Consider the following 26,205-nt stretch of genomic DNA (forward strand, 5'->3'; position numbering starts at 1 on the left):
GCTTGAATATTTTATTTGTAGAGTTACCGTGTGTGTGTGTGTGTGTGTGTGTGTGTGTGTGTGTGTGTGTGTGTTTGTGTGTGTGTTTTGTTTGTTTTTTGAGACAGAGTTTCTCTGTGTAGCCCTGGCTGTCCTGGAACTCATTCTGTAGCCCAGCCTGGCCTCTAACTCAACAAAGATCCACCTGCCTCTGCCTCCGCCTCCCAAGCTGGGATCAAAGGCATGCAACACCACCAAGCGATATTTATTTTTTTTTAGTTTTAAATTTTTATAAAGGACAAAACTGAGCCGGGCGGTGGTGGCGCACGCCTTTAATCCCAGCACTCGGGAGGCAGAGGCAGGCGGATCTCTGAGTTCGAGGCCAGCCTGGGCTACCAAGTAAGTTCCAGGAAAGGCGCAAAGCTACACAGAGAAACCCTGTCTCAAAAAAAAAAAAAAGGGACAAAACTGGCAACCTGTCAAAAAATTTAAGAAAAAAACAAAAAACCTACAGCCAGGCATGGTGGCACATGCATTTAATTCCAGTACTTAGGAGGTCGATAAGTGAGTTCTAAGCCAGCCAGGGCTATATAGAGAGATCCTATCTTATGCAAAATCAGAACCAATAAGAACAGCTACAAAAATACCTAAATGAAAAATTAGGGACTTTTAAAGTTTTCTGATGTAATTGTCATTCAAGTCCAGACCAGCCTGGGGTACACAGTGAGACCCTGTCTCAAAACACCAAGAAGAGAGGGGAAGGGGGTGAAGGGCCAGTCATAATTACCACTTGAACTTCAAGAAGTTAGGTCTGCCTTTGGTCCATGGTTGAACATATAACACAGTTTTTGCTTCTTCCATTGTAGATCTATGTGTCCGAGGTGCCGCTCCTAAAGAACAGGGCTAGGGGAGGATGCAAAGGGTGATTCCATTTTTGTCCAGGGAATACTTGAAGTGTCGAGGTGTGTCATCTGTTGTGGTGGAGTTTAAAGATCCCTGCAGGGTCAGGAACAAACCAGCTCTCCCATAAGTCGTTGTGAACACTAGGAAAGTCCCAGGGCTTGTGTCTTCCATTCCAGTGGAGTAGTTTAGCGTCCTGCAGAAAACGCTCCGAATATCTTGCGTCAGGGTTCCAGCCTTCAGTGTGTGCAGAGGAGAATAGGCTTGTTAGTGAATACAGTTTACGGGAAACACTGGACACAAGCTCACGGTAAAGGTTTCCACTTAGCAGTCACACCTCAGATGAACCTCACTGGTGGGATACTACAGTGTGCACAGCTTATAGAATAAATAAACCACAGGGCTATACGGTGAAGAAAGCTTAATACTGCCATTCCTCGGACTGTTCTTCAGGACTTCGAGAAGGTCATGCACATAGAATTTAGAATGGTTAGCTGGAAGCAGTTCTACTACTTCATGCCAGCAGCAACAGAGCCTGGCTTCTGTCGCTCATCAGCACAGATGTGGCCGCAGCTGTCCCAGAGAAGCTGCTTAGTCTCCTCAGCCTGTGGTTAGAATGAGCAGCTTCCAGCCAGTCTCCACAAAGGAGCCCACATCTGGGAGGAGGCATCACTTCACCTCAGCTCCATGACACTGTGGAACTACCCCCAAGTCTGAGAGATGAAATTACTTCTGACTAATTTGTTTTATAGATGTTAAGTCTTTCTGTTTAGACCCAAACTTAGTGCATCATATCATTACTGTTGCTTCCTCATCTAAAACAAATTAAAACCAGATCACTTTTCAAACCATTGCTGCTTAGACAGACTTGACAGATCTTGCCTGGTTCCAGACCTTACCGAGGAAAAGGGTCATTTTCCTAGGAAGATGATGACCTTGAATATCAGTAGTTGGTCATTCGCAAGGTGTGATTCTGAGTCTGCTCCACATCACAGAGTGCTTGTCCTTTTTCTTTTGTGCACGTGTGTCTGTGCTGTGTAGGCATGCATGTGGCCATGCATGTGGCCATGAATGTGGACAGGCATGCGGCTGTGTATGGAAGGCCAAAGTCGACATCAGCTTCCTTACAATTTCTTTCCAGTATTGAAGCAGTGGCCTCTCACTTAAACCCGGAGCTTGCCAGCGTGGCTGGTCTAGCTAACCAACTTGCCCTGAGAACCCTGTCTCTGTCCCCTGAGTCCTGGGATTGCTGGCTTTGTTGGCTTTGCAAGGGTCCTGGGGACTGGAATTGTTTTCATGCTTGCATGGCAAGTATTTTTATGCCCTGAGCCGTATTCCCAGCCCGGCTCCACACAGCTCTTCTTACAAATATTGACCTCTGCTTTTGGTGGGATTTTTGTATATGGAAACGGTGAGAGTTGACCTAATAGCAATAAAGTGCCAGCTATCTAAGGTCATTGTGTGCCATTATACATCAGTAGGTTCTGTCCACGATGTTCTGTAGAACATTGCAAAGTGGAAGTTCTGTGCTAAGCATCAGTCTGTACACTTTTTTTTAAAATAAATCTTTATTATTTTTAAATAGATTTTTATTTCATGTGCATTGCATGTCTGTGTGAGGGCATCAGATCCCCTCACACAGACTGGAACTGGAATTACAGACACTTATGAGTGGCCATGTAGGTGCTGGGAATTGAACCTGGGTCCACTTAAAGAGCAGCCAGTGCTCTTAACTGCTGAGCCGCCTCTCCAGCCCAGGTTCCTAGGGTTTTCAGGAATCCTAGAATGTACCGTCTGGCAACTAAAGAGAGCAGCTGCATTTGAAGATCTGAGCCTAAGGGTTAAGGAGGCGGGGTGACGGGTTCGAAGCCCTAGGCTATCGGCAGCGCGGCAGTGGTGGTCACTGGGTGAAATGTGCGCCTCCCTTGCTTCCTGGCACTACTTACCGAGGTGCCGAATGTGCCACAGGGGGTTGATGGTGGAATACTTCCCGTGAAACACGATCAGCATCGGCGAGGTCGCCACCCCTCCTCCCAGGGAGCTGCTGTAGAGGTTCTCTCTAAGAAAAGAGACAAATCCGACATTGGTCTGGAGCCCTCACACACCACGTCGGTGCTAATAGGGTCCTTCAGAAAAAGACGGAAGGCTTTCCTTTCCCACTTCTCCCCAACTTAGAATTCTTAGCTAGGGGTTTTGTTGTTAGAAACGGTCTCCTGTAGATCAAATTGGCCTTGAGTCCCCCTGTAGCTGAGGATAGCCTTGAATCAAGCCTGCTGCCTTCACTGATGCACTGGGGTAGTAGGATGTACTGTCACACCTACCTCCCGATTTTTTATTTTTAAAACTATCCAACTTCAAATGTAGACAACCAGGAGCTCCCGTACACATCATATAGAATCACATGACCCATGCATGTGATCCAGAGTCACAATCTCCCATGTATGTCACCTAAGGTCACGCTCTCATGTCCACGAGGCCACACCCCTCTGCATGTCATCTGGAATCAGTGTTAATACTTGTTAATATCTTTTCTTTGTTTGTTTTTGTTTGTTTGTTTGTTTGTTTTTTGGTTTTTCGAGACAGGGTTTCTCTGTGTAGCTTTGCGTCTTTCCTGGATCTCGCTCTTTAGACCAGTCTGGCCTCGAACTCACAAAGATCCACCTGCCTCAGCCTCCCGAGTGCTGGGATTAAAGACGTGCGCCGCCGCCGCCGCCGCCGCCGCCACCACCACCACCACCGCCTGGCAACTTGTTAATATCTTGTCACTAACGCTTGAGGATTTTTATGGTATGCACAGAAGATCAAATTCTGATCCTGTATTAAATAAAACTGCTCACAAGTTCAGTGCTAGGATGGCATTAAGACACAGATGAGGGGCTGGAGAGATGGCTCAACAGTTAAGAGCTGGTACTCATACAAAGGACCCATCTTCAAGATTCCCAGCACCCAGATGGTGACTCTCAGCCACCTGTGACTCCAGTTCCAAGGGACCAACACCCTCTTCTGGCCCCCAAGGATACCAGGTATGCATGTGGTACATAAACGTACAGGAAGGAAGCAGAACACCACACACATGAAATTAAAAATAGTTTTGTTTTTAAAAATGGGGGGGGCGGGGAATCGAGCCAGGAATAGTGGCACACGCCTTTAATCCCAGCACTAGGGAGGCAGAGGCAGGTGGATCTCTGGGAGTTCAAGGCCAGCCTGGTCTACAAAGCAAGTTCTAGGACAATCAAGGCGGTTGGTTACACAAGGGAAACCCTGTCTCGGAGAAAAAAATAATCAGAAGGATTTTTAAAAAATGCAGGTTCTATGAAATTAGACTTCAAAGTAGGTCTGTGGCCGGGTGTGGCGGCACACGACTTTAATCCCAGCATATTGGTGGCAAACGCCAGTCTGGTTTCACAGCAAGTTTCAGGCCAGCAGGCCAGGGCTGCAGAGTGAGACCCTGTCCCCCTCAAACAGCAGACCTATAAAAGAAACTCAGAATAAATGAAGAGTCCTCAGTGGAAAAGGTTCAGCTCACATTACAAAGCAACTTACTAAGAAAAAAGGGAATGAATGGCTTATCTCACAGCATCGATTCTTCAGATTTCTCTCATTTGGGGAAAGATTTTCATCCGTGCCCCTTTTCTTGGCCAACAGGTTCTAAGAAAATCTGACCTCAAATTTTTGTTGTTGTTGTTTTGTTGTTTTAACTCGAGCTATACAAAGATTAGCTGAGCCATTTGTTTCCCAGCTGGGAACAATGATGGCGGAGAATCCCGCGCATACATACTCCACGTTCTTTTGCATCCATTTTTCCAGCTGCTTGGTGATGCGCTGATGTTTCCACTCGGTCATGTTGGCGACGATCACACCAGGGTTGAATGAGCAGGTGCTGGGGCTGATGCCAAGGTCCTTAATGGTCTTCTTCCGGTAGTCCAGATAGCCCATGTATGTGTTCTGCAAAAGAACGAATGGGGTCTGCTGTGTCTGGAAAATAGTTAGGCTCTCAGAGCTGTTGGGCGGCATCCCTGGGCTTCCTCCCATGGCACTAGCAGCTGGCTTTTGGTGTGTTTTGTTGTTTGAGGCAGGGTCTCATTGTGTAGCTCTGGCTATCCTGGAACTCAGTATGTAGACCAGGCTGGCCTCAAACTTACAACAGAGACCTGCCCGCCTCTGCCTCTCCAGTGCTGGGATTACAGGCATGTGCCACCGTGCCTAGCGTGTTGTGTGTGTGTGTGTGTGTGTGTGTGTGCATGTCAAAGGACAGGCTTCCAGAGCAAGTGTTTTTTTTTTTTTTTTTTTTTTTTTGGTTTTTCGAGACAGGGTTTCTCTGTGTAGCTTTGCGCCTTTCCTGGGACTCACTTAGTAGCCTAGGCTGGCCTCGAACTCACAGAGATCCGCCTGGCTCTGCCTCCCGAGTGCTGGGATTAAAGGCGTGCGCCACCACCGCCCGGCTCAGAGCAAGTGTTTTTATGCTCCGAGCTAGCTCACCGCCCTCCGTTGCTGTTTGTGCCTCATTTTCCAACCTCTGAATACTCAGTGCGCTGCTCTCAGTCCCAACACCTGTTATTTTTTCTCACTCCACCGGCAGCCCATCCTATTTCAGGGCTCTAAATTCCATCGGTCTGACACTCCGGTCTCTCTAGCCTTCCAGCTGCCACATCTGCCTAGCTGGTGTTGCAATTTTTTCTTGTTTTTTAAATTTTATTTTTATTTTTTTCCAAGATAGGGTTTCTGTGTCTAACAGCCCTGGCTGTCCTGGAACTTGCTTTATAAACCAGGCTGACCTGGAACTCACAGACATCCACCTGCCTCTGCCTCCTGCCTCTAGTGTTGCTTTCTTGACGCTTAAGCAGCTCCAACAAGCCACATGTACCAAGTCCTGTCTTAAAGCTGGCAGCCTGCCACACGCCTGCCTCAGGAAAGAGTGTTTCTGTCCATCTTGTTCTCTAAGCCCAGGGTCATTAGACCATCCTGAGCTGCTCCTCATCCAAACGTTTGTCCAGCTTCAAGCTGCCTCCTGACACCAGCTAATCCCCCGCACTCAGCGCAGCCTTGCCATGCCTGCCCACGGGTGCCATGCATTGCTCCCTTTTCAAATGGTTTAATTTTTATCTTATGTGCATGAGTATTTTGCCTGCATGCATGTTTATGCACCATGTTGCCTGGTGCCCAGGGAAGCCAGAAGAGGGCGTTGGGTCCCCTGGAACTGGAGTTACGTACAGTTGTGAGCCTCTGTGTAGGTACTGGGACCCCAGTAACGGCCTGTGGTGGGGCGCAACACAACAGCCATCATTTTTAGAGCGCTTGCTGTACCCCATTGCAGCTCACTAACAACGGGATAGATAGTGTCCATGCCACGATTCAGATCGGGGAAGTGAGACTTAATGGTTACAGAAACTGGCCCGAGTGGGTGGGAAAAACAGAGCCCCTCCTGCCATCCCGATCCCCTGGAAGTTCCCACTGGCTTTGGATGGAGAGATTGTGATAATTTTGAGTTGAGGAGGAATAGAGGGCCAGAGCCAGAGAAGAAGGGTAAGGTAGGATTTCCAAGAGAGCATGCTCACCTGCAGCCCCACAATTCGGTTGTTGTCCTGAGCGGAGGGTAAATCACAGTCATCCGAGAAGGCCGCTGCATGGCCCAGAGCCAAGGTGGTGTCATACAGTTCCTGGATGTCACCTGCGTTCGGGAGGACTGGCAGTTAAAACACAGCAAGCATCTCGGGGCTAGAAAGAACCTTAGCTTAGTCCCTAACTTCATCAGAGCAGAGAATGCAGGGTCCCGCTTTTCCCAGGCGTGGCGGTGTTCTTAACAGCTCACGCCCACTGAGGAAACCACTTCAGACGTCCAGATGGGTGTTGGTTGGGTCTGTGGCTGGTAGTTTCTGAACGCTTATCTCACTTGCACATGGAAGAGAACAACTACAACATGCACACAGGCAGCCAAGGCCACTCCAAGTGCCCTCAGTGACGATTATTTCTACATGTTTCAGGAATGCAGAGAAGATGCTACCAAGGTAATTAGAGCAGACTTAGGCAGTCAGAGAGATCGCCACCGCATGACCCAGGGAATAGGCCCAGTGTCAAAACAATGCTGTGTCCACAGAGTTGGAAGCCAGCCAGCTCCATGGAAAATGAGGGGAAAGTATGTGGCTCTCCTTGGCAGCGGTGCCCTTGCGAGGGTTCTTGGCCATGAGTGAGCGTACCTTGCACAATGACGTCATCGTCCAAATAGATGACTTTCTCATGTTGATGGATAAGCAGAGGGAGATAAAATCGAACGAAGTTCAGCTGTGAAAACAAGAGAAACAGGTGGGGAAAGGCATGTGGCTCAAGCTTGTGTGGTACCTACAAGTCAGCTCTGACCATGGCCCGTTGAGCCCCAAGTGTGGAACGGAATAAGATGGGCTAAAGCAATGCCTCATCCAGGCTTTCAGCACCCGGTCCTCTGCACTCAGGATCAGGCCAGGCTGGCCCAGAGAAGCTCTCCTGGATCCAGTCCCCGCCTCTCTCCCTCTCCCTCTCTCTGCCCCCACCTCCACGCCTCAGCAACAAGCCCAACCTTTAAGTGTCTTGATCCAGAAAACAGAAACACGAGCCTAGGGTTTTCATTAGTGCCATTCAGTTATCAAGATCAGCTGACAGTAGAGCCTAGCTCAGGCCGAGGCTTTAGAACTTACTTGGAAAGGGTGGATTTACAAGGACTGCATATAGGAGGAAGCCAGTTTCTACAGATTGCCATCAGAAACTGCTTTTGGACTGGAAAGGTGGTTCAACGCGTAAGCATGAGGCCCTGAGCGTGGTACCCACTTGGTAGGTACCCAGCACCCACATGAAAAGATGACTGTAGCACACTTGTCTGAACCACCAGTGCTGGGGGAGGCAAGCTGGGGTGGGGAGAGGGGTGAGGAACTAGGGGGAGGCTGGAGAAAGGCTTGCTGGGTTCACGGACACGTAAGCATATCACACACACACACACACACACACACACACACACTCACACACTCACACACTTCTGCTCTTCATGAAGGAGTGGGACTCTGTGGACACTCTTGCAAGAAAAATGACCCCCATAGCTGGGAAGAGCACGATGTCTCCTGAAATACGATGTGGCCATCACTGAGGCTCACAGCTGTACACTGCTGGGTTTCCTTGGCTTTCGGAAGAGTAAGAGCTAACTAATAAGCACAGAAGATACAAGAACGGAAGTGCTTCGGAATGTTTTGGCCTGCCTTCCCTCCCCCCCCCCCCCCCGTGGCCCGCCTTCCCCCTGGCCCCCCCCCCGTGGCCTACCTCCCCCCGTGGCCGCCTCCCCCGTGGCCGCCTCCTGCCCGCCCCTGTGGCCTCCCCCCCCCCCCGCCCCGCCCACCTCCCTCCCCAACCCATAGCCATCTTCACACACACAAATGTAGTCTACATTTTTAGGCCTCGTTTCTTCCCAGTAGCTTCATTGTGCTTATATAAACCATCTTAAATCCTTCCTGGAGCAGGTGGCTGCTAAGTTATAAATAAGCAGAGCTTTGTGGGGATCCAGCACTCATGAGTCTGAAATATCCTATGTGTGCACCAGATGGTGTGCTGGGTAGTTTTATGTCAACTTGACACAAGCTAGAGTCGTGTGAAAGGAAGGAGCCTCAGTTGAGGAAATGCCTCTGTAAGATCCAGCTGTAGGCATTTTCTTAATTACGTGACCAATGGGTGAGGACCCAGCTCATGATCGGTGGTGCCATCCTGGGCTGGTGGTCCTGGGTTCTATAAGAAAGCAGGCTGAGCAAGCCATGGGGAGTAATCCAGTAAGCAGCTCCCCTCCACCTCTGCATCAGCTCCTGCCTACGGGACCCTGCTTGAGTTCCTGTCCCGACTTCCTTCAGTGATGAGCAGTGATGTGGAATAAACAGTTTACTCCCAGCTTGCTTTTTGGTCATGGTGTTTTGCCACAGCAGTAGAAACCCTAACTAAGACAGATGGTGAGGCTAGGCATGGTGGTTCACACCTTTAATCCCAGCACTTGGGAGGCAGAGGCAGGTGAATCTCTGTGAGTTCGAGGCCAGCCTGGACTACAGAGCGAGATCCAGGACAGCCAGGGCTACACAGAGAACCCCTGTCTCAGAAAACAACAACAAAGACAGGTGACTGGGGCTCTACAGTGTACGTGAACTCAGGACTTATCCCCACCGTGTGCATGACTCTTACTCACAGGCTGGAGCAGCTCAGGCCTCGATGAGTCTGGTCTGATCTTCCCCTTGAGGACTACAGGGTTGAACTCCACAACTCTGAAGTTTATTTCTCTCAGTTTAGAATGTTCGATCCACTTTCTAAAAGAGATGACCAGAAACCTCTAGTACACACTTCAAATCTTTCCTCCAGTTAACTTGCATGCCATCCAAGGGCTAGTCTGTTCCGGCCTTAGAAAGTTAAGTGTCAGTAAACAGTTTCATGCCATAAATCCTTCTGATTGCTTCCCCATCTGGTCCAACTTCCCATCTCCCCTTTCCCCGCCCCCAATCTCCTAACTCTTCCTGCAAAGGTAATTAACAAGACAGTAAGAACCAAGTATATTCCCACGTCCAAAAATCCTCCCGGGAAACTAGAGGAACATGGTGTGTGTCCTTATCAAGCAGCCTGGTACCTGCCAGACCAACTGCCACATGCCCCTGCTGGGACACGGGCGGGCGGCCCGGCCTTTGACTGTAGTCTTGCTCCCTCCTCCCTCTCCAAAGGACCATGTCGCTCAGTCCCCTCCTCTTCTGCCCCCCACCCCCTCTCCTTTGTCACTCAGTCTCACAGGGTGCCTCTCTTTCATCTGATTCGTTATGAGCATGGAGTGGTAGAAATCATTCTCAAAACAGAGTTGGCGATGACCAAGCCACATGCGGCAACCTTTGCTGTTGATGGCAAATTGGCAGAAGAGGGCTGGGGGTCGGTGCCCGCGGCGGGACTCTGGGGGTCGGTGCCCGCGGCGGGACTCTGGGGGTCGGTGCCCGGCGGCGGGACTCTGGGGGGTCGGTGCCCGGCGGCGGGACTCTGGGGGGTCGGTGCCCGGCGGCGGGACTCTGGGGGGTTGGTACCCGGCGGCAGGACTCGGGCCACTGGTGCTGGGAACGTGGCAGGTGTTCCGGAAGTGGTGACTGACTGAGAGGTACAGGGGTTCATACCTCTACTCTTGTGTTCTCCTTCACTGAGGACTGGTTGTAAAATAGTTAAACACTGGGGGAGGACCAGCAGCCAGGACCTGGGAGGTCGCCCACCCTGTTGACCATCTGTATCTCTGTGAATTGTGTGATCTATTCTTTTTTGGTTGGTTGGTTGGTTGTTTTGTTGGTTGGTTGGTTATTTGGCTAGTTTGGTTCGTTGGGAGAATGCCTCACCATGCAGCCCGGTCTGGTCTCTAATCCACAGCCTCCTTCCTCAGCCTCTGAGAACCGGGCACACAGTGGTGGCCGTTGGTGGCTGTGTTGTTCATAGAGCTGGGGATGGAATTCTGGGCCTTGGTGTCTGTTCATGGTTTATGCTCATTTTCCCACTAAGTTTAACACTTAAAACAATTTTTTGCAACAATTCTTCATTATAAGCCATACTTTTTACTAATGGATTTTATAACTAATCCCACTCACTGTTCTTCATTATTCAGAAGTTCTTGTGTTACACAGGGAAGTCTGTCAGCTTTTTCTTCTAATTCCTGGGCTCAGGGAGCTACTGTCCCAGATTACACAGTTATCCTGCATTTCTAAAGCACATTTGAATTTTGATTTTCTGTTGATTTCTTCTTACTCTACCTCCAATTCATTTTTTTTTTGGTATGACATGTCATAGGAAAAATAAGTTTAAAGTTACAATCTGACCTATAAAGTTATATTACTGCAAGTTTGCAGTTCAAGCATTACAGGTCAGGTGAGATTCGGTGCTCGAGCCTGTGTTTAATCTGTGTGAGACATGGATTAAATCTCCAGTCCCTTTCCCCCCAAAAAATAGTTAGTAAGGATTATGTAAATGTTCTCCTAGGTTAGGAAACAGAGGGGAAATAAAAAGAACAATTGTTTTCCCTGCTCTGCTGGGAATTGAACCCAGGTCCTCACATACCCACTTTAACACTCAGCTACACCCCTACTCCGTTTTTACTTTTTTTTGTTTATTTGTTTGTTTGTTTTTCGAGACAGGGTTTCTCTGTGTAGCTTTGCGCCTTTCCTGGAGCTCACTTGGTAGCCCAGGCTGGCCTCAAACTCACAGAGATCCGCCTGGCTCTGCCTCCCGAGTGCTGGGATTAAAGGCGTGCGCCACCAACGCCCGGCCGTTTTTACTTTTTATTTTGAGATTGGATCTCATAAATTTGCCTAGTCTGCCTTCCCTTTATAGCCCAGAGTGCTCCTCCCGACTCCGCCTCCCGAGTAGCTAGGATCACAGGTCTTCATCAACCCGGCTAAGAACAAATATTTGAAAGATTTTCTGCTTCAGGACTGGGGCTCTTCAGTTCCCTAGACAGTTCACATCTATAGAAATACCGGTTGTCCTAGACTTAATGAGGTTTTGGTGACATTTGCTCATCTAGAAACACATTAGTCCAGTCACAGTAAACCCAGGACTTCCTCTCAATAAATCTAACGACAGCTGTCAATCTAGAAGAAGAGGGAGGAGGAGGAAGAGGAGGAGGAGGAGAAGGAGGAAGAGGAGGAGGAAGAGGAAGAAGGAAAGGAGGAAGAGGAGGAAAAGGTGGTGGTGGTGAAGGTGGTAAGGGCCCGTCTAAAGAGAAAAAAGATGAACACAGAACATAGAGCATTCCAAAACCACAGCATACAAACTACCGTATTCGGGTCAGAGTGTTCCGTAGTCCAACCACATAGAACACAATGTTGGCATCAGTGTTGCTGTAGATGCTGTTGATGGCGGCCATGGCTGCTCCCATCCTCCCTGCGGCCGCACAGATCACCACTGGAATCTCCTCCTCCATGTCCTCGGGGGACTCGGAATCACCATCTGAAAGAAACATCGACATCAGTAAGGAAGGTCCAGGAGAGACGTCTGACCACTCGTCCGAGGTGCTGGGGAGGACGGCTCTCCAACATCCAGGCTCCCCCCAGCCCTTGGAAATGAGTGTGAGAATTTCAGCTGGCACATGGCCAAACACTAAAACTAATCTTACCATTCCCTTCCTGTAAAAGGTGGTCAAGTTGGACAAATGGGAAGCTGTTTAAAGTGATGTGTGCATCTGTAGGGTCTGCACCCCAGAGTAATGCTCCATGCCCGCCCTCCTCCCTCCCCTGCCATGTTGGTATGATGTGGTGAAGACCTTTGACTGAAAATGCCTAAAGACATCAGAACCATAAGGTACCGAAGGACTTTGATCCGAAAGGCTGTGGAATCCACGCATCAGATTTTCAAGTGAAGATAGGGTAAAGTTCTAAGTCCCTATTGCTCCGGGCCTCTTTTTCATAAGCCAGCCCACAGCCTCCCACACATAGAGCTGAAACACACACAGAATGCAGAGCCTCGCGGGCCCAGCATCGGAACTCGTGTGACCTGTACTGCTGTGGGTCTCTGCCGCTCTCCACTCCCTAGTCAAGTGTTAGCACCAAGAGGAAGGAGTAACTAAGGGGCGTGGCTAGCACCCGTGAATGACCAATCATACTTCAGCACCGGAAGAGACAGAACACCGATGCTACCACATTATATTTTGGTGGCATTGTGAAAAATATCCAGTCTGTGTATAGCTGAGTGTTACTAAGCTTCCTCTCTCTTTGCAGACAGTTTTCAAAACCTCTCTTCTCACCTAGGTCCAAGGTAGTTCCAGCTGATATTCAATTCAATAAACACTTACTGAGGCTGGGCGTTGGTGGCGCACGCCTTTAATCCCAGCACCCAGGAGGCAGAGGCAGGCAGATCTCTGTGAGTTCGAGGCCAGCCTGGGCTACCAAGTGAGTCCCAGGAAAGGCGCAAAGCTACACAGAGAAACCCTGTCTCGAAAAACCAAAAAAAAAACCAAAAAACAAAAACACTGAAACAAATTACCAGGTGTATTTGTACAACTTAATAAATGTTAAATGGCTTCTCCATCTCTTTATATTTTTTTCTATCCACGTCTGTATCTGCTACTAGAAAAAATTGTTCTCATGACATATTTCCTGACTTGAGAGGATCTCATAATGTGCTTTGAAGGGGAAAAGATTGTAAGTTCTTAGCTGGTGTGTTGGCACATGGGGAGGCAGAGGTGGGTGGACCTCTGTGGGTCCGAAGTCAGCTTGGGCTGTATCATGAGTTCCAGGCCAGCTGGGGCCGAATAGTGAAACCCTGTCAATAAAGAAATAAATAGTTCTTTCTGGTCTTTGATCCCAATGTGATGCATACACATCGACAAATTTATCTGTAGCTACTTATGAAATTGTGACTTTAATTTTGCTTGTATTTCTTACATTTTTTTTCAAATTCTTTAAGTGATCATGATTTTTTTTTTCTCTGAGATAGAGTTTCTCTGTGTAGCCCTGGCTGTCCTGGAACTCACTTTTCTAGACCAGCCTGGCCTTGAACTCACAGAGATCCATCTGCCTCTGCCTCCCGAGTGCTGGGATTAAAGGAATTATTATTTTTTTTTATAAACAAACAAAATAATGTTTTGGGGGCAGCATCTCACATAGCCGGTGCCAGTCTCAAACCTACACACAAAGATGATGTCTTCCCAGGTGGTTAAATTACTGCATCCAGTTTGAAAAAGCAAACCAGAGCAGACTTGTTTACAGACTGTTCACTGAGGGGTACGCTGTCACCGTGCAGCCGTGTGAGGAGACCAACTGACGCAGGCTTGGCTGTGCAGCTCATCACTGGAGGTTTTTCAGCAATACCAGACTCCTGATTTCCTCAACACCAGGAGTATGTGTGTGCATGTCTGCGTGCGTGCGCCTGTGTGTCTGTGTGTGTGTGTGTGTGTGTGTGTGTGTGTGTGTGTGCGTGCTTGTGTCTGTGTGTGCCTGTGTCTGTGTGTGTGTATGTGTGTGTATGTATGTGCACATGAGTGCAGGTGCCCATGGGTGCCAAAAGAGGGCGTCAGATCCCCTGGATCTATATATGGTTGTGAGCTGCTCACTGTAGGTGCTGGGGACGAGTCTCAGTCTTCTTCAAGAACAGCAGTTCTCTTCACTGCTGACCCTCTCTACAGTCCTGTAAAGAGTCATTTTTTAAAAAAATAATATTTATTTTTATTTTATATGCATTGGTATTTTGCCTGCATGTATGTCTGTGTGAGGGTGTTAGGTCCCCTAGAACTGAAGTTACAGACAGTTGTGAGCTGCCATGTGGGTGCTGGGAATGGAACCTGGGTCCTCTGAAAGAGCAGTCAGTGCTCTTAGCCACTGAACCATCTCCCGCCCCTGAAGGGTCATTTTTAAGTTGAACTGTTGGAAGCCGTTTACAGCTAATGGCAATGGATCTTCAAGAAGAGGAGGGAAGAGGCAATTCTCAAAAGCACAATGTGGGAGATACTCTGAAGGGACAGGGTGCAGAGCAGTCCCTCAGGGTGGACCAGGAACTGCTAGCACCAACGTGGAGCTTATAAGAAATTCGAATTTTCAGGCTCACACTCTTTCTATGGTGCTCAGCCACTCAGGCGGGATCGAGTTTTTGTTTGTTTGAGACAGTCTCACTTTGTAACTCAGATGACCCTAAACTCACTATATGTAGTCCAGGCTAATCTCAAACTCACAACCCTCCTACCTCAACCTCCAGAGGCTGGGGTCACAAGTGGGTGTAACACACCAGTCTAGGTATCTTCTAACAAGCCCTCCATGTGACATAGACTACATTTTGAACGGCACTGATCATCCCAGAGCATAACCCAACTGATGCCCCGGGGAAGATGTTTTACAAGCTGCCCCCTGCACCACGTTCTCATTTGCCCCCAACCCAACCACTGGAAGGACCCCATAGAAAACATCGACACCACCTTCTTAGGTGTCTTGTGGACAGACCCCATGCTCGCTCACCTGCTTCGTTCTTGAGGACAGCTCCCTTATGAACTTTCTTGTACAGAATCCCACAAAGGGTCAGGACCAGAAGGAACAGCAGCACCTGATTAACTGAAACGAAGAGGAAACACATCCAAGTCTGACCAGTCAATCTCAAACCACTAAAAAAAAAAAAAAAAATCCTGAATGGCAGTGTGGACAGACATACAGAGGACGTGGCAGTCTGGGGATGAGCACACACAGCTGGTGTACTGTGGCCACTTCCTCAAAGCACTAGGAAGACCCAGTCCCAGGCAGTCTGATGGCAGAGGCCTCGAACCCAATCACCACAAGAGGCTGCCTTGCATGAATATTTAATCCGTAGTATAAACGGCTTCATTTCTAGAATGCCTTTTACGAGCTACTACTAATTCTGAAGAGGCTTAACGTTGTAGACGCTAGTTGCGTTTCAGTTGATTCAGATGCCAGTGGAGGATAACGTGCAGAAAGCCTGGCTCCGGGTCAGGACCTCAGTGCTTCCAGTTCTCAGCCTCCACCTGTTCCACATTAGTGATGAAACGGGACAGGGCAGGGCAGCATTTTTTTGAGTACGGAACACACATTGCTGGTTGTTGGCGTTTGTGTTCACAGAGTTAAGCAATATCAAATCATGTGTGGAAAAGCCAGTCTCGGATTTCAACACTGCAGCCAAGCAACACAAGGTCTTCAAAACTGAACGTTCTTCTAACTGAATCTATTTTACAAAGCATCTTCTTTTTGTGGCGGGAGATAGACACTTTCCCATTTACAGAAAGGACGGAAACTTTCTGTTATGGAATGTGCCTCCCAATATTAAACAGGAATGAATTTAAAGAAATGTGGAAGACAGAAGGAACACAGACGACAAAAACTGAGGAGATGGGACTTCGCCACAGGACAGGCACAGCGTGGAGTGTGGCGCGTGGCCCAGGCCCGTGGCCCTGCGCTCACCAGGCAGGGGGCAGGGGGTCACAGGGAGTCCAAGCCTGCCCGAGCTACCCTGGAACTCTGTCGTGGGGAAGGGAAGGAGCTGGGATATGAAGTCAGATCCAAACCTCATTTCTACCCCTCCCCACCCCCCCACCCCAGCTACGCAAACTTAACTTCCCTGAGCCTCCGTGGGCTTCTCTGATATAAATAAAAATAATCAAAATCTAAAATGTTTCTCTGGAGGTAATCATTGGCTTCATGCTAGCTTGTTTTTTTGACCCTCTGGCTTTTTTTTTTTTGGTTTTTCGAGACAGGGTTTCTCTTGTGTAGCTTTGCGCCTTTCCTGGAACTCCAGGCTGGCCTCGAACTCACGGAGATCCACCTGGCTCTGCCTCCCGAGTGCTGGGATTAAAGGTGTGCGCCACCACCGCCCGGCTGACCCTCTGGCTTTTGTGTTCATATTTGTAAAAGAAATGACCTAGAGAGTCTTAGATTCCTGCCCCCAGCTACACCCTGCACTTCCTGATGGCTCGGTCTCGCTAAGGTTCTAGCTCTCCTTCCTGCCCTTTCTGGGAAGATTCAGCCGTGGACAGCCACAGGCCAGGAAGAAGTAAAAGGTTCTGTAGGTCTCAGGAGATCTGATGACTATTCACCTGCCACTGTGTTTAGAGAGGTGACCCAACACCTGACCCTCCCATGGCTGTTACCACTGACAAAAAGTTGCCAGGAAAACAGAATTTTTAGGTTAAGTGTGTTCTATGCAATATTTAGAACATACACTAAAAATAATTCCTCATTTATGTGACGTTCACAATTAATTGGATGCCTTTCACTTTCATTTAAATTAGGCGACTCTAAGAGTAATAGAAACAGTATTAGGTTACTGTGTTTTTCCTCAAATTAATAATGTTCTATTTAAGTCAGAAGAATATAGGTGTTTGCAAGATCTGGAGATTTGGTGTGACCCTTTAAGAACAAGAACAGAGGCTAGGCGGTGGTGGCACACGCCTTTAATCCCAGCACTCGGGAGGCAGAGTCAGGCGGATCTCTGTGAGTTCGAGGCCAGCCTGGGCTGCCAAGTGAGTTCCAGGAAAGGCGCAAAGCTACACAGAGAAACCCTGTCTTGAAAAACCAAAAAAGAAAAAAAAAAAAAAGAACAAGAACAGAACTTTAAAAATGCTTAGGCATGAATGAGGAATACTTACTTAGAGTGAGGAAATGATTGTAATAGCAGGTTTTATTTTAAAAGATATGATCCAGGCCAGGCGGTGGTGGACCATACCTTTAATCCCAGCACTGTAAATTGGAGGCCAGCCTGGTCTACAGAGCTAGTTCCAGGACAGTTGGGTCTACATAGAGAAACTCTGTCTCGAAAAATGTATATATACATTTTATCATTTTATATATATATATATATATATATATATATGAGATCCATGATAATATATGATTAATAGTAAATCCATTTCTAACCAAAATCTCAACAGCATCTCATAGGAATCCTCAAATTACCATGCCAAAATTGCTTGTGGGAATATGATCTATAAAAATTTTACACACACAGAGAGAGAGAGAGAGAAAGAGAGAATCATCATCAGAACACTCCTCTGAAACATTTCTTCCGAGTTCTTTTCACAAGTTCAATTCTTACTTTTGCGTAGAAGAGCCATGTGTATCCACCTGGATAACAACCAGAACCTGTGAACTGAAGAGTAAAAGTCATTAAAAAAAATCAATGCCAAAGACATAAGTTGGTTAAGAACTGCAGCTGGGCAGTGGTGGCGCACGCCTTTAATCCCAGCACTCAGGGAGGCAGAGCTAGGCGGATCTCTGTGAGTTCGAGGCCAGCCTGGTCTACAGAGTGAGTTCCAGGAAAGGTGCAAGGCTACACAGAGAAATCCTGTCTCTAAAAACCAACAAAACAAAACAAAAGAACTGCATCTTCTCTGGAAATATGGTATGTTGTGAAGTATATATCACCCATTACTGTTCTGGATTTCAAATTTTAAGGAGAAAATAACTGTTTCTTGAATGTGGTCTCAGTTTCTTGTTGTTGTGATAGAATACCCTGACAAACGCAACTCAAGAGAGAATGGACTTGTTTTGGTTCATAGCTCAAGAGTACTGCCCATCACGGCAAGGAAGCAGGTGCTTGAAGCTCACATTTGAGGTCACATCACTTCCACAATCAGGAAGCAGAGAGCGAGGAATACTTACGCAGTTCATCTTGTCTATGCAGTCCAAGATCTTCTTAGCCTAGGGAATGGTGCCACCCACAGAGAACAGGTCTTCCTACCTCCATTAACACAGCCAAGATAATCCCCACAGGTGTGCCCATAGGCCCGTTTCCAGTGTGAGACTAACTTGCAATAAGTTGACAGCTGAGATAGCCATCACACATATACAGCCTGCTTCAAGAGTCATGATTCAGGCTGAACAAACGGATCCAAATAGATGATCACTTCTCTTCCATTTTTTTCCCATCCCTCCCCAAAAGGAACCCTGTTACCTTTCTTGGCTATCAGAGTAGATGGGACTATACAGAAATGTCATTTAAGGAAGTCTCTTTGCTCTAGGATACATACCCCGTGCTTGTCTTTAAAATAAGGGAGGGTTTCCATTGTCTGGATTCCCTGGTAGAAACAGACCATCCTGGCGTGGGCAAACTTCACACTCAATCCAATCATCAGTTCAGTTGTTGAGATCTTATGAAAGACCCAGCCTGTGATGTGCTGGGAAGGTGCTGATGAACCAGGGGGACCTGGTCTCCATCCCCATGGAGCCTTCACCCCAGTGAGCAAACAGGTGTTAAGACATAGCAGATAAAAGAGCTGAGGTAAGTGCAGAGAAAGGGACAGCCCTGAGGAGAAGGCGCTTCGTGGGAAGGACGAGCAGGAGTCGGTCAGAAGGAGAGCATGTGGAAGAGCACCCCAGCAGAGGGGATGCAAAGGCCCTGTGGCTGGCAAGAACTCCATGTGTTCTCGGAACTACAGGGTAGGTGGACACACCACCGTGGACTAGGGGAGGAATGGGTGGGAGGGGTCGACGAGGGACCAAGGGGACAGATACAGTGGTGCTGGCATTTAACCCTCTCCATCCATCTTTGACCACATTGAAGCTCTCAGGCAGCAGGTTTGCATATTCCCAGGGGTGCTGGAAAGATGGTTCTGTGAGTAAGACGCCTTCTGGGCAAGGGCGAGGATATGAGTTCACATTCTCAGCACCCACACGTCTGGCTAGATGTGTCTGCAATCCCTGAGTTGAAGGCAGAGACAGGTGGACACTGGTGCTCTCTTGCTAGCCAGCCTATTTGGAATGCCGGGCTTCCAGTTCATTGAGGGACCCTGTCTCACGGCGATCGGGCAGAGTGATGGAGGACATCAGAGGTCCTCCTCTGACCTCTACAAGAGTGCACATGTGTGCATGCACCTGCATTCACACACCACAGCACGCACACACGCACACACACACACACACACACTTTAAGTGAAAATATAAACGTTCCCAAGGAAAGTCTGATGGGAAGAGAGTAGAACTCAAGGTCATCCACATTGGACCAACACTCTTACGTTTGCAGCTTTCCCGCCAGATTCTCATGAACAGTGCAAGCATGTAGCGGTGGGGCAAACATCATTCCTTTGGTTGTTGGAGAGTTCCCCTGGAGAGAGCATTGTTTTGCTTATTTAAGGATTTTGAGTTGTTTCCAGTGTCCTGTGGTTGTGAGCAGTGCTTCTGTAAACACTTGGGTACAGGTTTTTGTGTGAATGTGAGGGTAAGCGCCCAGGAGTGCCCTGGCTAAATCATTTGGTAGCTGTTGCTTAGCTCTCTAAGAGGCCGCCGAGCTGTCTCCTGAGTGGAAACATTGCCGTCTTTCATTCCCCCCGGCAAGGTAAGAGTTGCCGTGGGTTTGTCAGCACTTTTTATTACAGCTGTTATTTCAGCCGCTGCAATACATACATTACATTGTGGCTTTCACAAGGACCCCTGATATTGAGCATCTTTTAATTTATTTTTACCACATTCAGATAGAGAAGTGTCTGTTTAAATCTTTCCAACTGTTTTTGAAGATTAGTCCTTGTTCTTGAATTTTCAAAGTCACTTACATATTCTGGAGACCATCCTTTGTTGGATATGTGTACATAGCCTCTTTTCACCCTCTGGCCAAATCTGGCAATTCAGCGTCTTGCTGTGTAGCCAAGGCTGGCCTCCAACTGGCAATCCTCTTGCATTAGCCTGCAGAATGTTGACATTATACATGTGCACCCCCACATCCAGCCTCAGGTAGCCCAGGCTAGCCTCAAACTCTTGATCTCTCCACCTCCACCTCTCAAGTTCCAGGATTACAGACATGCCTTAATCATGGCTGGTTTTATTTGGTGCTAGAGACAGAACACAGGGCCTCTTGTACGCTAGACAGACACTCTACAAGCTGAGCTACATCTCCAGCCACCCCCAGCCAGATTTTGATTAGACCCAACTCATGACTCTTTTTCTTTATGGATTATGCTGGGGTGATATATCTAAGACTGTTTGGCCTACCCTGAGGTCTCTGAGAATTCTACAATTTAACATTTTTTGTTGTTGTTGTTGTTTTGTTTTGTTTTGTTTTTTGGTTTTTCAAGACAGGGTTTCTCTGTGTTGTTTTAGTGCCTGTCCTGGAACTCACTCTGTAGACCAGAGATCCGCCTGGCTCTGCCTCCCGAGTGCTGGGATTAAAGGCGTGCACCATCAAAATTCCATTGTTTTAGCAGATGGAGTGCTGGCTGTTCTAGGGCTCTTTATTAGTCTACTCTTCCTATGGAGTTGAGTTTGTAACCCAATGTTTCTCAAGGATGAAATGTGTCCTGTCAAAAAGCAAAAGACAGTCAGCAGAGCTTTGGGATTCTCCTACACTTTGCATAACAATGACCACATATCCAGACAGAAGTGAGTGGGTAAAAAGTATATAAGCTAAATCAGCAAATAAAGACCCAATAATGGGCCTGGGAGATGGCTTGGCAGGTAAGAAAGCTTGCCACTCAAGCCTGAGAACCTGAATTCAAATCCCACAAACTCATAAATACCTGGCTGTGGTTGCATGTGCACCAAAAATACACAGGAAGACCATCACTAGGGCGTGCTGACCGACCAGCCTAGCTCTGCATTCAATGTGAGACCGTGTCTCAGAGGAATAAGGTGGGCAGTGGTAGGACAAGATGCCCAACAACCTCAGGCCTCCTGGTGCAACACGGGCACGCCTACCCCACACACAGACCCTCCCACAATCATCCAGAAATAACCTGAGTAGTGTCAAGGTCAAGAGGGCAAGGAAGGGGCTGAACCAACATGAAAAGGATTCAGTTAATCATGCCTCCTAGTTCAAGTCCCATCACTTCACAAGATCCTTGAATGGTTTGTGTGTGTGTGTGTGTGTGTGTGTGTGTGTGTGTGTGTGTGTGTGTGCACTGAATTCAAGAGTGTCTTAGTTAGGGTTACTATTGTGGTGGTGAAACACCACAACCAAAGCAACTCTTACAAAAGAAAGCACTTACTTGGAGCCTTGTTTACAGTTTCAGAGGCTTAGTCCATGATCATCATGGCAGGGAGCATGGCAGCGTGCAGGCAGACGTGGTTGGGGAAGTCATTGAGAGCTTCACATCCTGATCCACAGGCATCCAACTTGGTGTGGGCTTTTCAAACCTCAAAGCCCCCCCCCCCCCAGTGACACACTTCCTCCAACAAGACCACACCTACTAATTCTTCTCAAACAGTTTCTGGTAACTAAGCATTAAAATATATGAGCCTAGGGGCCATTCTTATGCAAATTACCACAAAGAGTTAACAATGCCTCTTCTCATAGACCTGCTATGATCATCCTCCCTGGTTTTCCCAGGTTACAGTTTTATCTGTGTACTTACTAGAATATCTTAGATACTCCTACAGAAGAGCAGGGTATTTCCATGAGAGAAAAAAAGTTTAACCATTAGAAGCTGGGTGTGCTGGTGCACACCTTTGATCCCAGCACTCGGGAGGCAGAGGGAAGTGAATCTCTGAGTTCTATGCTAACGTGGTTACAGAGTGAGTTCCAGAACAGCCAGGGCTACACAGAGAAACCCTGTCTTGAAAAATAAAACAGCAACAACAGAAGTTCAACCATTAGATACCATTTTGAGACTGGGTCTCTCTGTGTGGCTGTCCTGGAACTGGTTCTTTAGGTCAAACTGGTCTCAAACTCACTGAGTTTCACCTCCCTCCCTCCGTCTCCTGGGTACTGGGACTAGAGGCATGTGATACCACACCTAGACTCTAAGTCTGAAAGCCTGAAATGAAATTTTGCCACACTTACATGTGCATTCCCTTTTTGTGATGTTTTGCTAATCACTCCAGGAGATGGAAAATGATTTCTTATTTTTTCAAAGTTAGTTTACCATAAATAGCAATTTGTTTTGGAAACTCAGTTTACTATAAAATTAAGGGGTTCAGTCTAATGTATGGTCCTTCAAAAGAACTTCTGACCTTGACATTTGACTGGAGGCTGTAGATAGTAAATAATAAGTCCCAGGAAACATCGGCAGACAGTCCAAAGGAGGGAATGAGATGTGATGTACGCCAGGGTTTCTGTGCTAGAATGCGGTGAGAATTTGTTGGCAGTGACCCAGGCATCACCAGAGATTTGAGGCAAGTCTTTAATTCACTATTAATACTCAAGCACACTGTCCTTTCTATTTCCCTGGCATTTCCTGAACACCCAGGTACATCTGGGTGGCCCTCCCCTTCCCTTACTGAAACAGCACATTGCTTAGGATTTCTCGGAGAGAAGATCTCAGGTAATTTTTATCCATTTACACCTCCAAGTGGTATTCATCATCTAACTTTTGGGGTAATGTCATCTCAGAATGGTCTTTGGCCACATGGCTCCTCCTTTCACTTGCTGAAGGAAGCCATGTGGTACCCAGGGAGAAACGGAGACCAAGTCCAGAGTTCCAGAAGAAGTTCCTCCCTGGGCACTTCTGCTTAAGCCAGTAAGTTTCTTCTTTGCTTGAACAAGGTTCAGTTTCTTCCTTTTCCTTCCTTCCTTCCTTCCTTCCTTCCTTCCTTCCTTCCTTCCTTCCTTCCTTCCTTCCTTCCTCCCTCCCTCCCTTCCTTCCTTCTCCCTCCCTCCCTCCCTCCCTCCCTCCCTCCCTTTCTTCCCTTCTTCCCTTCCCTTCCCTTCCCTTCCCTTCCCTTTTTCCTTTTTCCATGTAACCCTGGCTGTACTAGAACTCACTCTGTAGACCAGGCCGGCCTCAAACTCATAGAGATCCACCTGTCACTGCCTCCTGAGTGCTGCAATTAAAGGGGTGTGTCACTATGTCTGACTAGGTTCAATTACTTGAAAACAAATACATTTGCTGTGGCATGTGTGTGGGGTCACTGGGTCCACTGCCTCCTTCAATTCTTACAATTCTTTTTCAAGTGGAGACATCACTCTTCCTTGAGTGAGGACATGTGGCTCAGAAGGGCTCAGAGACTCCAGTGCACATCCTGCCTTTGGAATTCTCCCCCGCGGTGTTCCTGTTTCAGGTTTCTGAATCTTCTTGTTCCCTTTGCTGTCTTCGGCTTCCAGTCAAATGTCAAAATCACACAGTTGGTCAGTGACAGAACAGATATTGACCATTAGAGCTTTTCTGAATGCATGAACCACAAAGTTCTGGAACTCTCGCTAGGGGCTATTCTGATCCCACCAGGGGCCAGTGAGTTTGGCTCCAGGTGGTGGAGTTTACTCTGCTGGTGTTCCACTGCACACACACAAAAGTTGAGCAGGTTACTGGGACTATGAGACCCTACTGGTTACTATCAGGTGCTGGTGCAGCTGCAAGGGGGGCTCATCTTTCCCTCTCGGGCTGCCCACTCTATAAGATAAAACAAGCAACTTCAGAAAATTAGCACTGGTGTGTCTAATAGCAAGGCACTACAAGGAGTTGAGGAGGAGGGATGTTCCTGATGAGGAGAGGAATGCTCCTGATGAGGAGAGGAATGTTCCTGATGAGGAGGGGGGATGTTCCTGATGAGGAGGAGGAATATTCCTGATGAGGAGAGGAATGTTCCTGATGAGGAGAGGAATGTTCCTGATGAGGAGAGGAATGTTCCTGATGAGGAGAGGAATGTTCCTGATGAGGAGGAGGGATGCTCCTGATGAGGAGGAGGAATGTTGCTGATGAGGAGGGATGTTCCTGATGAGGAAGAAGGATGTTCCTGAAGCAGACGGAGTGTAGGAAGCCCTAAGCCACATGGCATCTCCTTGAGAAGCAGAGCGTTCTCATAGAAAGTCTGCTTTACACAGAGGGTGGAATGTACCTCTGCAGTAGAGTGCTTACCTAGCACGTGCATCGTTCGGTCTGCAGCACTGGGGTGTGAGTGGGGGGCACGTGAAATTGTACCCTCTTCTCTATCTTACAATTCCATCTCCTCTCTGATAGCATGGCTTCAAGGGCCTTACAATCCCGGTGGTAAATACAACAGGAACGTCTGCAGTCACAGACCAAATAGAGATCATTCTCCAACATGGCTGGCATGCTAGAGGGGAATCTTGTAGTCAGATGAACCAAGGTTCAAATCCTAGCACCACCATACATAAGATCTCTGCCCTAGGAAAGTTAAGATACCATACCTACAATACCACTTTGCAACCACCATGCTTAATAACTAATTAAAAAAATATATAAATCTCAATAATTTAGTGAGAGGTTGTTGGGAAAGAAACTCATAATCTTGAAGTATCACCTGATAAGTTATTAATTGCAAAAGGGACTTCTCAAGAATTGAAGTGGAAAATCCCATTTCAAGAAAGTGAATGGACTCAGTATCATCAACAGCAGCAGAAAAACCTGAAACTCTGTGCCTCAGGAAGTGCGGGACACCAGGATATCCCCTCCAACGGCATTTCATCTATTCTATCAAGAACAGGGCACAGTCAAGTCCAAACTGTGCTTCATTCTGAACTCTCTGGGCCTCTTTGAATATGTGGATGTCTTGACAGAAAACAGAAAGGCCGACTGTTGTCAAGAGAACGCAATGTGCTTGTCAAACTGCCTTCTAAACATTTACGCTTCTCCATTGACTGGCCGGCTGTCGGCTCTGGTCAGAGCAGCTTCTTCTGCAGTGGTGACAGCCGGACTCACAGTACCTCAGAGCACTGGCAACAAGTGAGTGCTCAGTCATAAACGGGACACTTACATAACCCATTCCCAGCTCAAGAAACATCATGGAACAGGGGGCGGGAGGAACGCAAGAGCCAGAGCAGAGTCGGGAACTGTGGATCACGGTCTTCTAGGCAGCACGTGACCTGTAAAAGACCTGCACAGGATGGGTCTGTCAACATTCTGCCACACACGGGGGCTCTCACCGCTCCCTTGGGGCTTATAGGCAAGGAGTGGGTGGGAGGGGGCAAGAAAAGGTTAAAAAAAATCTTGGGGCTGTAGAGACCACTCAGTGAATGGACCAACTCTGAGTTCAGTCCCAGCACTCACGTTGGGCAGCTCATGACTCCCTGTAACTCTGACCCCGGGGATCTAAAGCCTTTGGCCTCCTCAATCAATATGAACTTTTAAAAATACTGGAACATCTCTAGAGACTTGACATGAGAGTAAATAAATGGCCCTTGGCTGCATATTTAAAAACAGGGATATCTGGGTGGTGGTGGCACACGCCTTTGATCCCAGCACTAGGGAGGCAGAAGCAGGCGGATCTCTGTGAGTTCGAGACCAGTCCAGGCTACAGGCTAGTTAGTTACTGTTCTGTTCCTGTGATAAAACACCATGGCCAAGACAACTTGTGGGAGAAAGAGTTTATTTGGGTTTATGGCTCCAGAGGGCTACAAGTCCATGACGGTAGGCACTCTGTGAGTGCTCATCTCTAAGCGTCCCAGGACAGCCAGAGCTACACAGAGAAACCCTGTCTCAAAAAAAAACCAGTGAGTAAATAAATAAATAAATAAAACCAGTGATCTATTTATTATTGGAAAAGGTAAGGAATACTATTGCATCAATGATACATTTCCTTAGTGTCTAGCTATGCAGTTACACAGGAATATGTCCTTGAACACATGAGACACATACGTATATTTAGGGGTGAAGGGATGGATGTTAAGGGGTGCATAGAAAGAAAGTGATGAGCAAAGCCATTGTGACACAATGCTAATGATGAGTTGAGTTGGTGAATAAATGCTCACTATACACTTCGGCTACACTTTGATAAGTCAAAATTTATCTGAGCAAAAAGTATGGGAACATCACATGAGCAAGCTTTTTTTTTCTTTTTTAAGATTTATTTATTTATTATGTGTACAGTATTCTGCCTACATGTGTCCCTGCAGGCCAGAAGAGGGCGCCAGATCTCATTACAGATGGTTGTGAGCCACCATGTGGGTGCTGGGAATTGAACTCAGGACCATCTAGGAAGAGCAGTCGGTGCTCTTAACCTC

General features: G+C 47.6%; 1 protein-coding gene across 1 annotated transcript in view; it reads right to left on the reverse strand.

The window, feature by feature from the left end:
* Window positions 1–646: 646 nt before the first annotated feature.
* Window positions 647–26,205, reverse strand: part of Glt8d2 (glycosyltransferase 8 domain containing 2) — a 41,403-nt gene continuing 15,844 nt past the window's right edge. The window contains exons 3-11 of the mRNA XM_028880282.2: window positions 17,416–17,469; window positions 14,835–14,927; window positions 11,667–11,838; window positions 9,065–9,182; window positions 7,074–7,158; window positions 6,435–6,547; window positions 4,658–4,824; window positions 2,826–2,938; window positions 647–1,116 (exon numbers count right to left, since the gene is read on the reverse strand). Of these exons, the coding sequence (XP_028736115.1) occupies window positions 947–1,116; window positions 2,826–2,938; window positions 4,658–4,824; window positions 6,435–6,547; window positions 7,074–7,158; window positions 9,065–9,182; window positions 11,667–11,838; window positions 14,835–14,927; window positions 17,416–17,434 (1,050 nt within the window). The 5' untranslated portion in view covers window positions 17,435–17,469 and the 3' untranslated portion in view covers window positions 647–946. The remainder of the gene's footprint in view (window positions 1,117–2,825; window positions 2,939–4,657; window positions 4,825–6,434; window positions 6,548–7,073; window positions 7,159–9,064; window positions 9,183–11,666; window positions 11,839–14,834; window positions 14,928–17,415; window positions 17,470–26,205) is intronic.

This window comes from Peromyscus leucopus, chromosome 18 (assembly GCF_004664715.2).
Source record: "Peromyscus leucopus breed LL Stock chromosome 18, UCI_PerLeu_2.1, whole genome shotgun sequence".
Lineage (NCBI taxonomy): Eukaryota > Metazoa > Chordata > Mammalia > Rodentia > Cricetidae > Peromyscus > Peromyscus leucopus.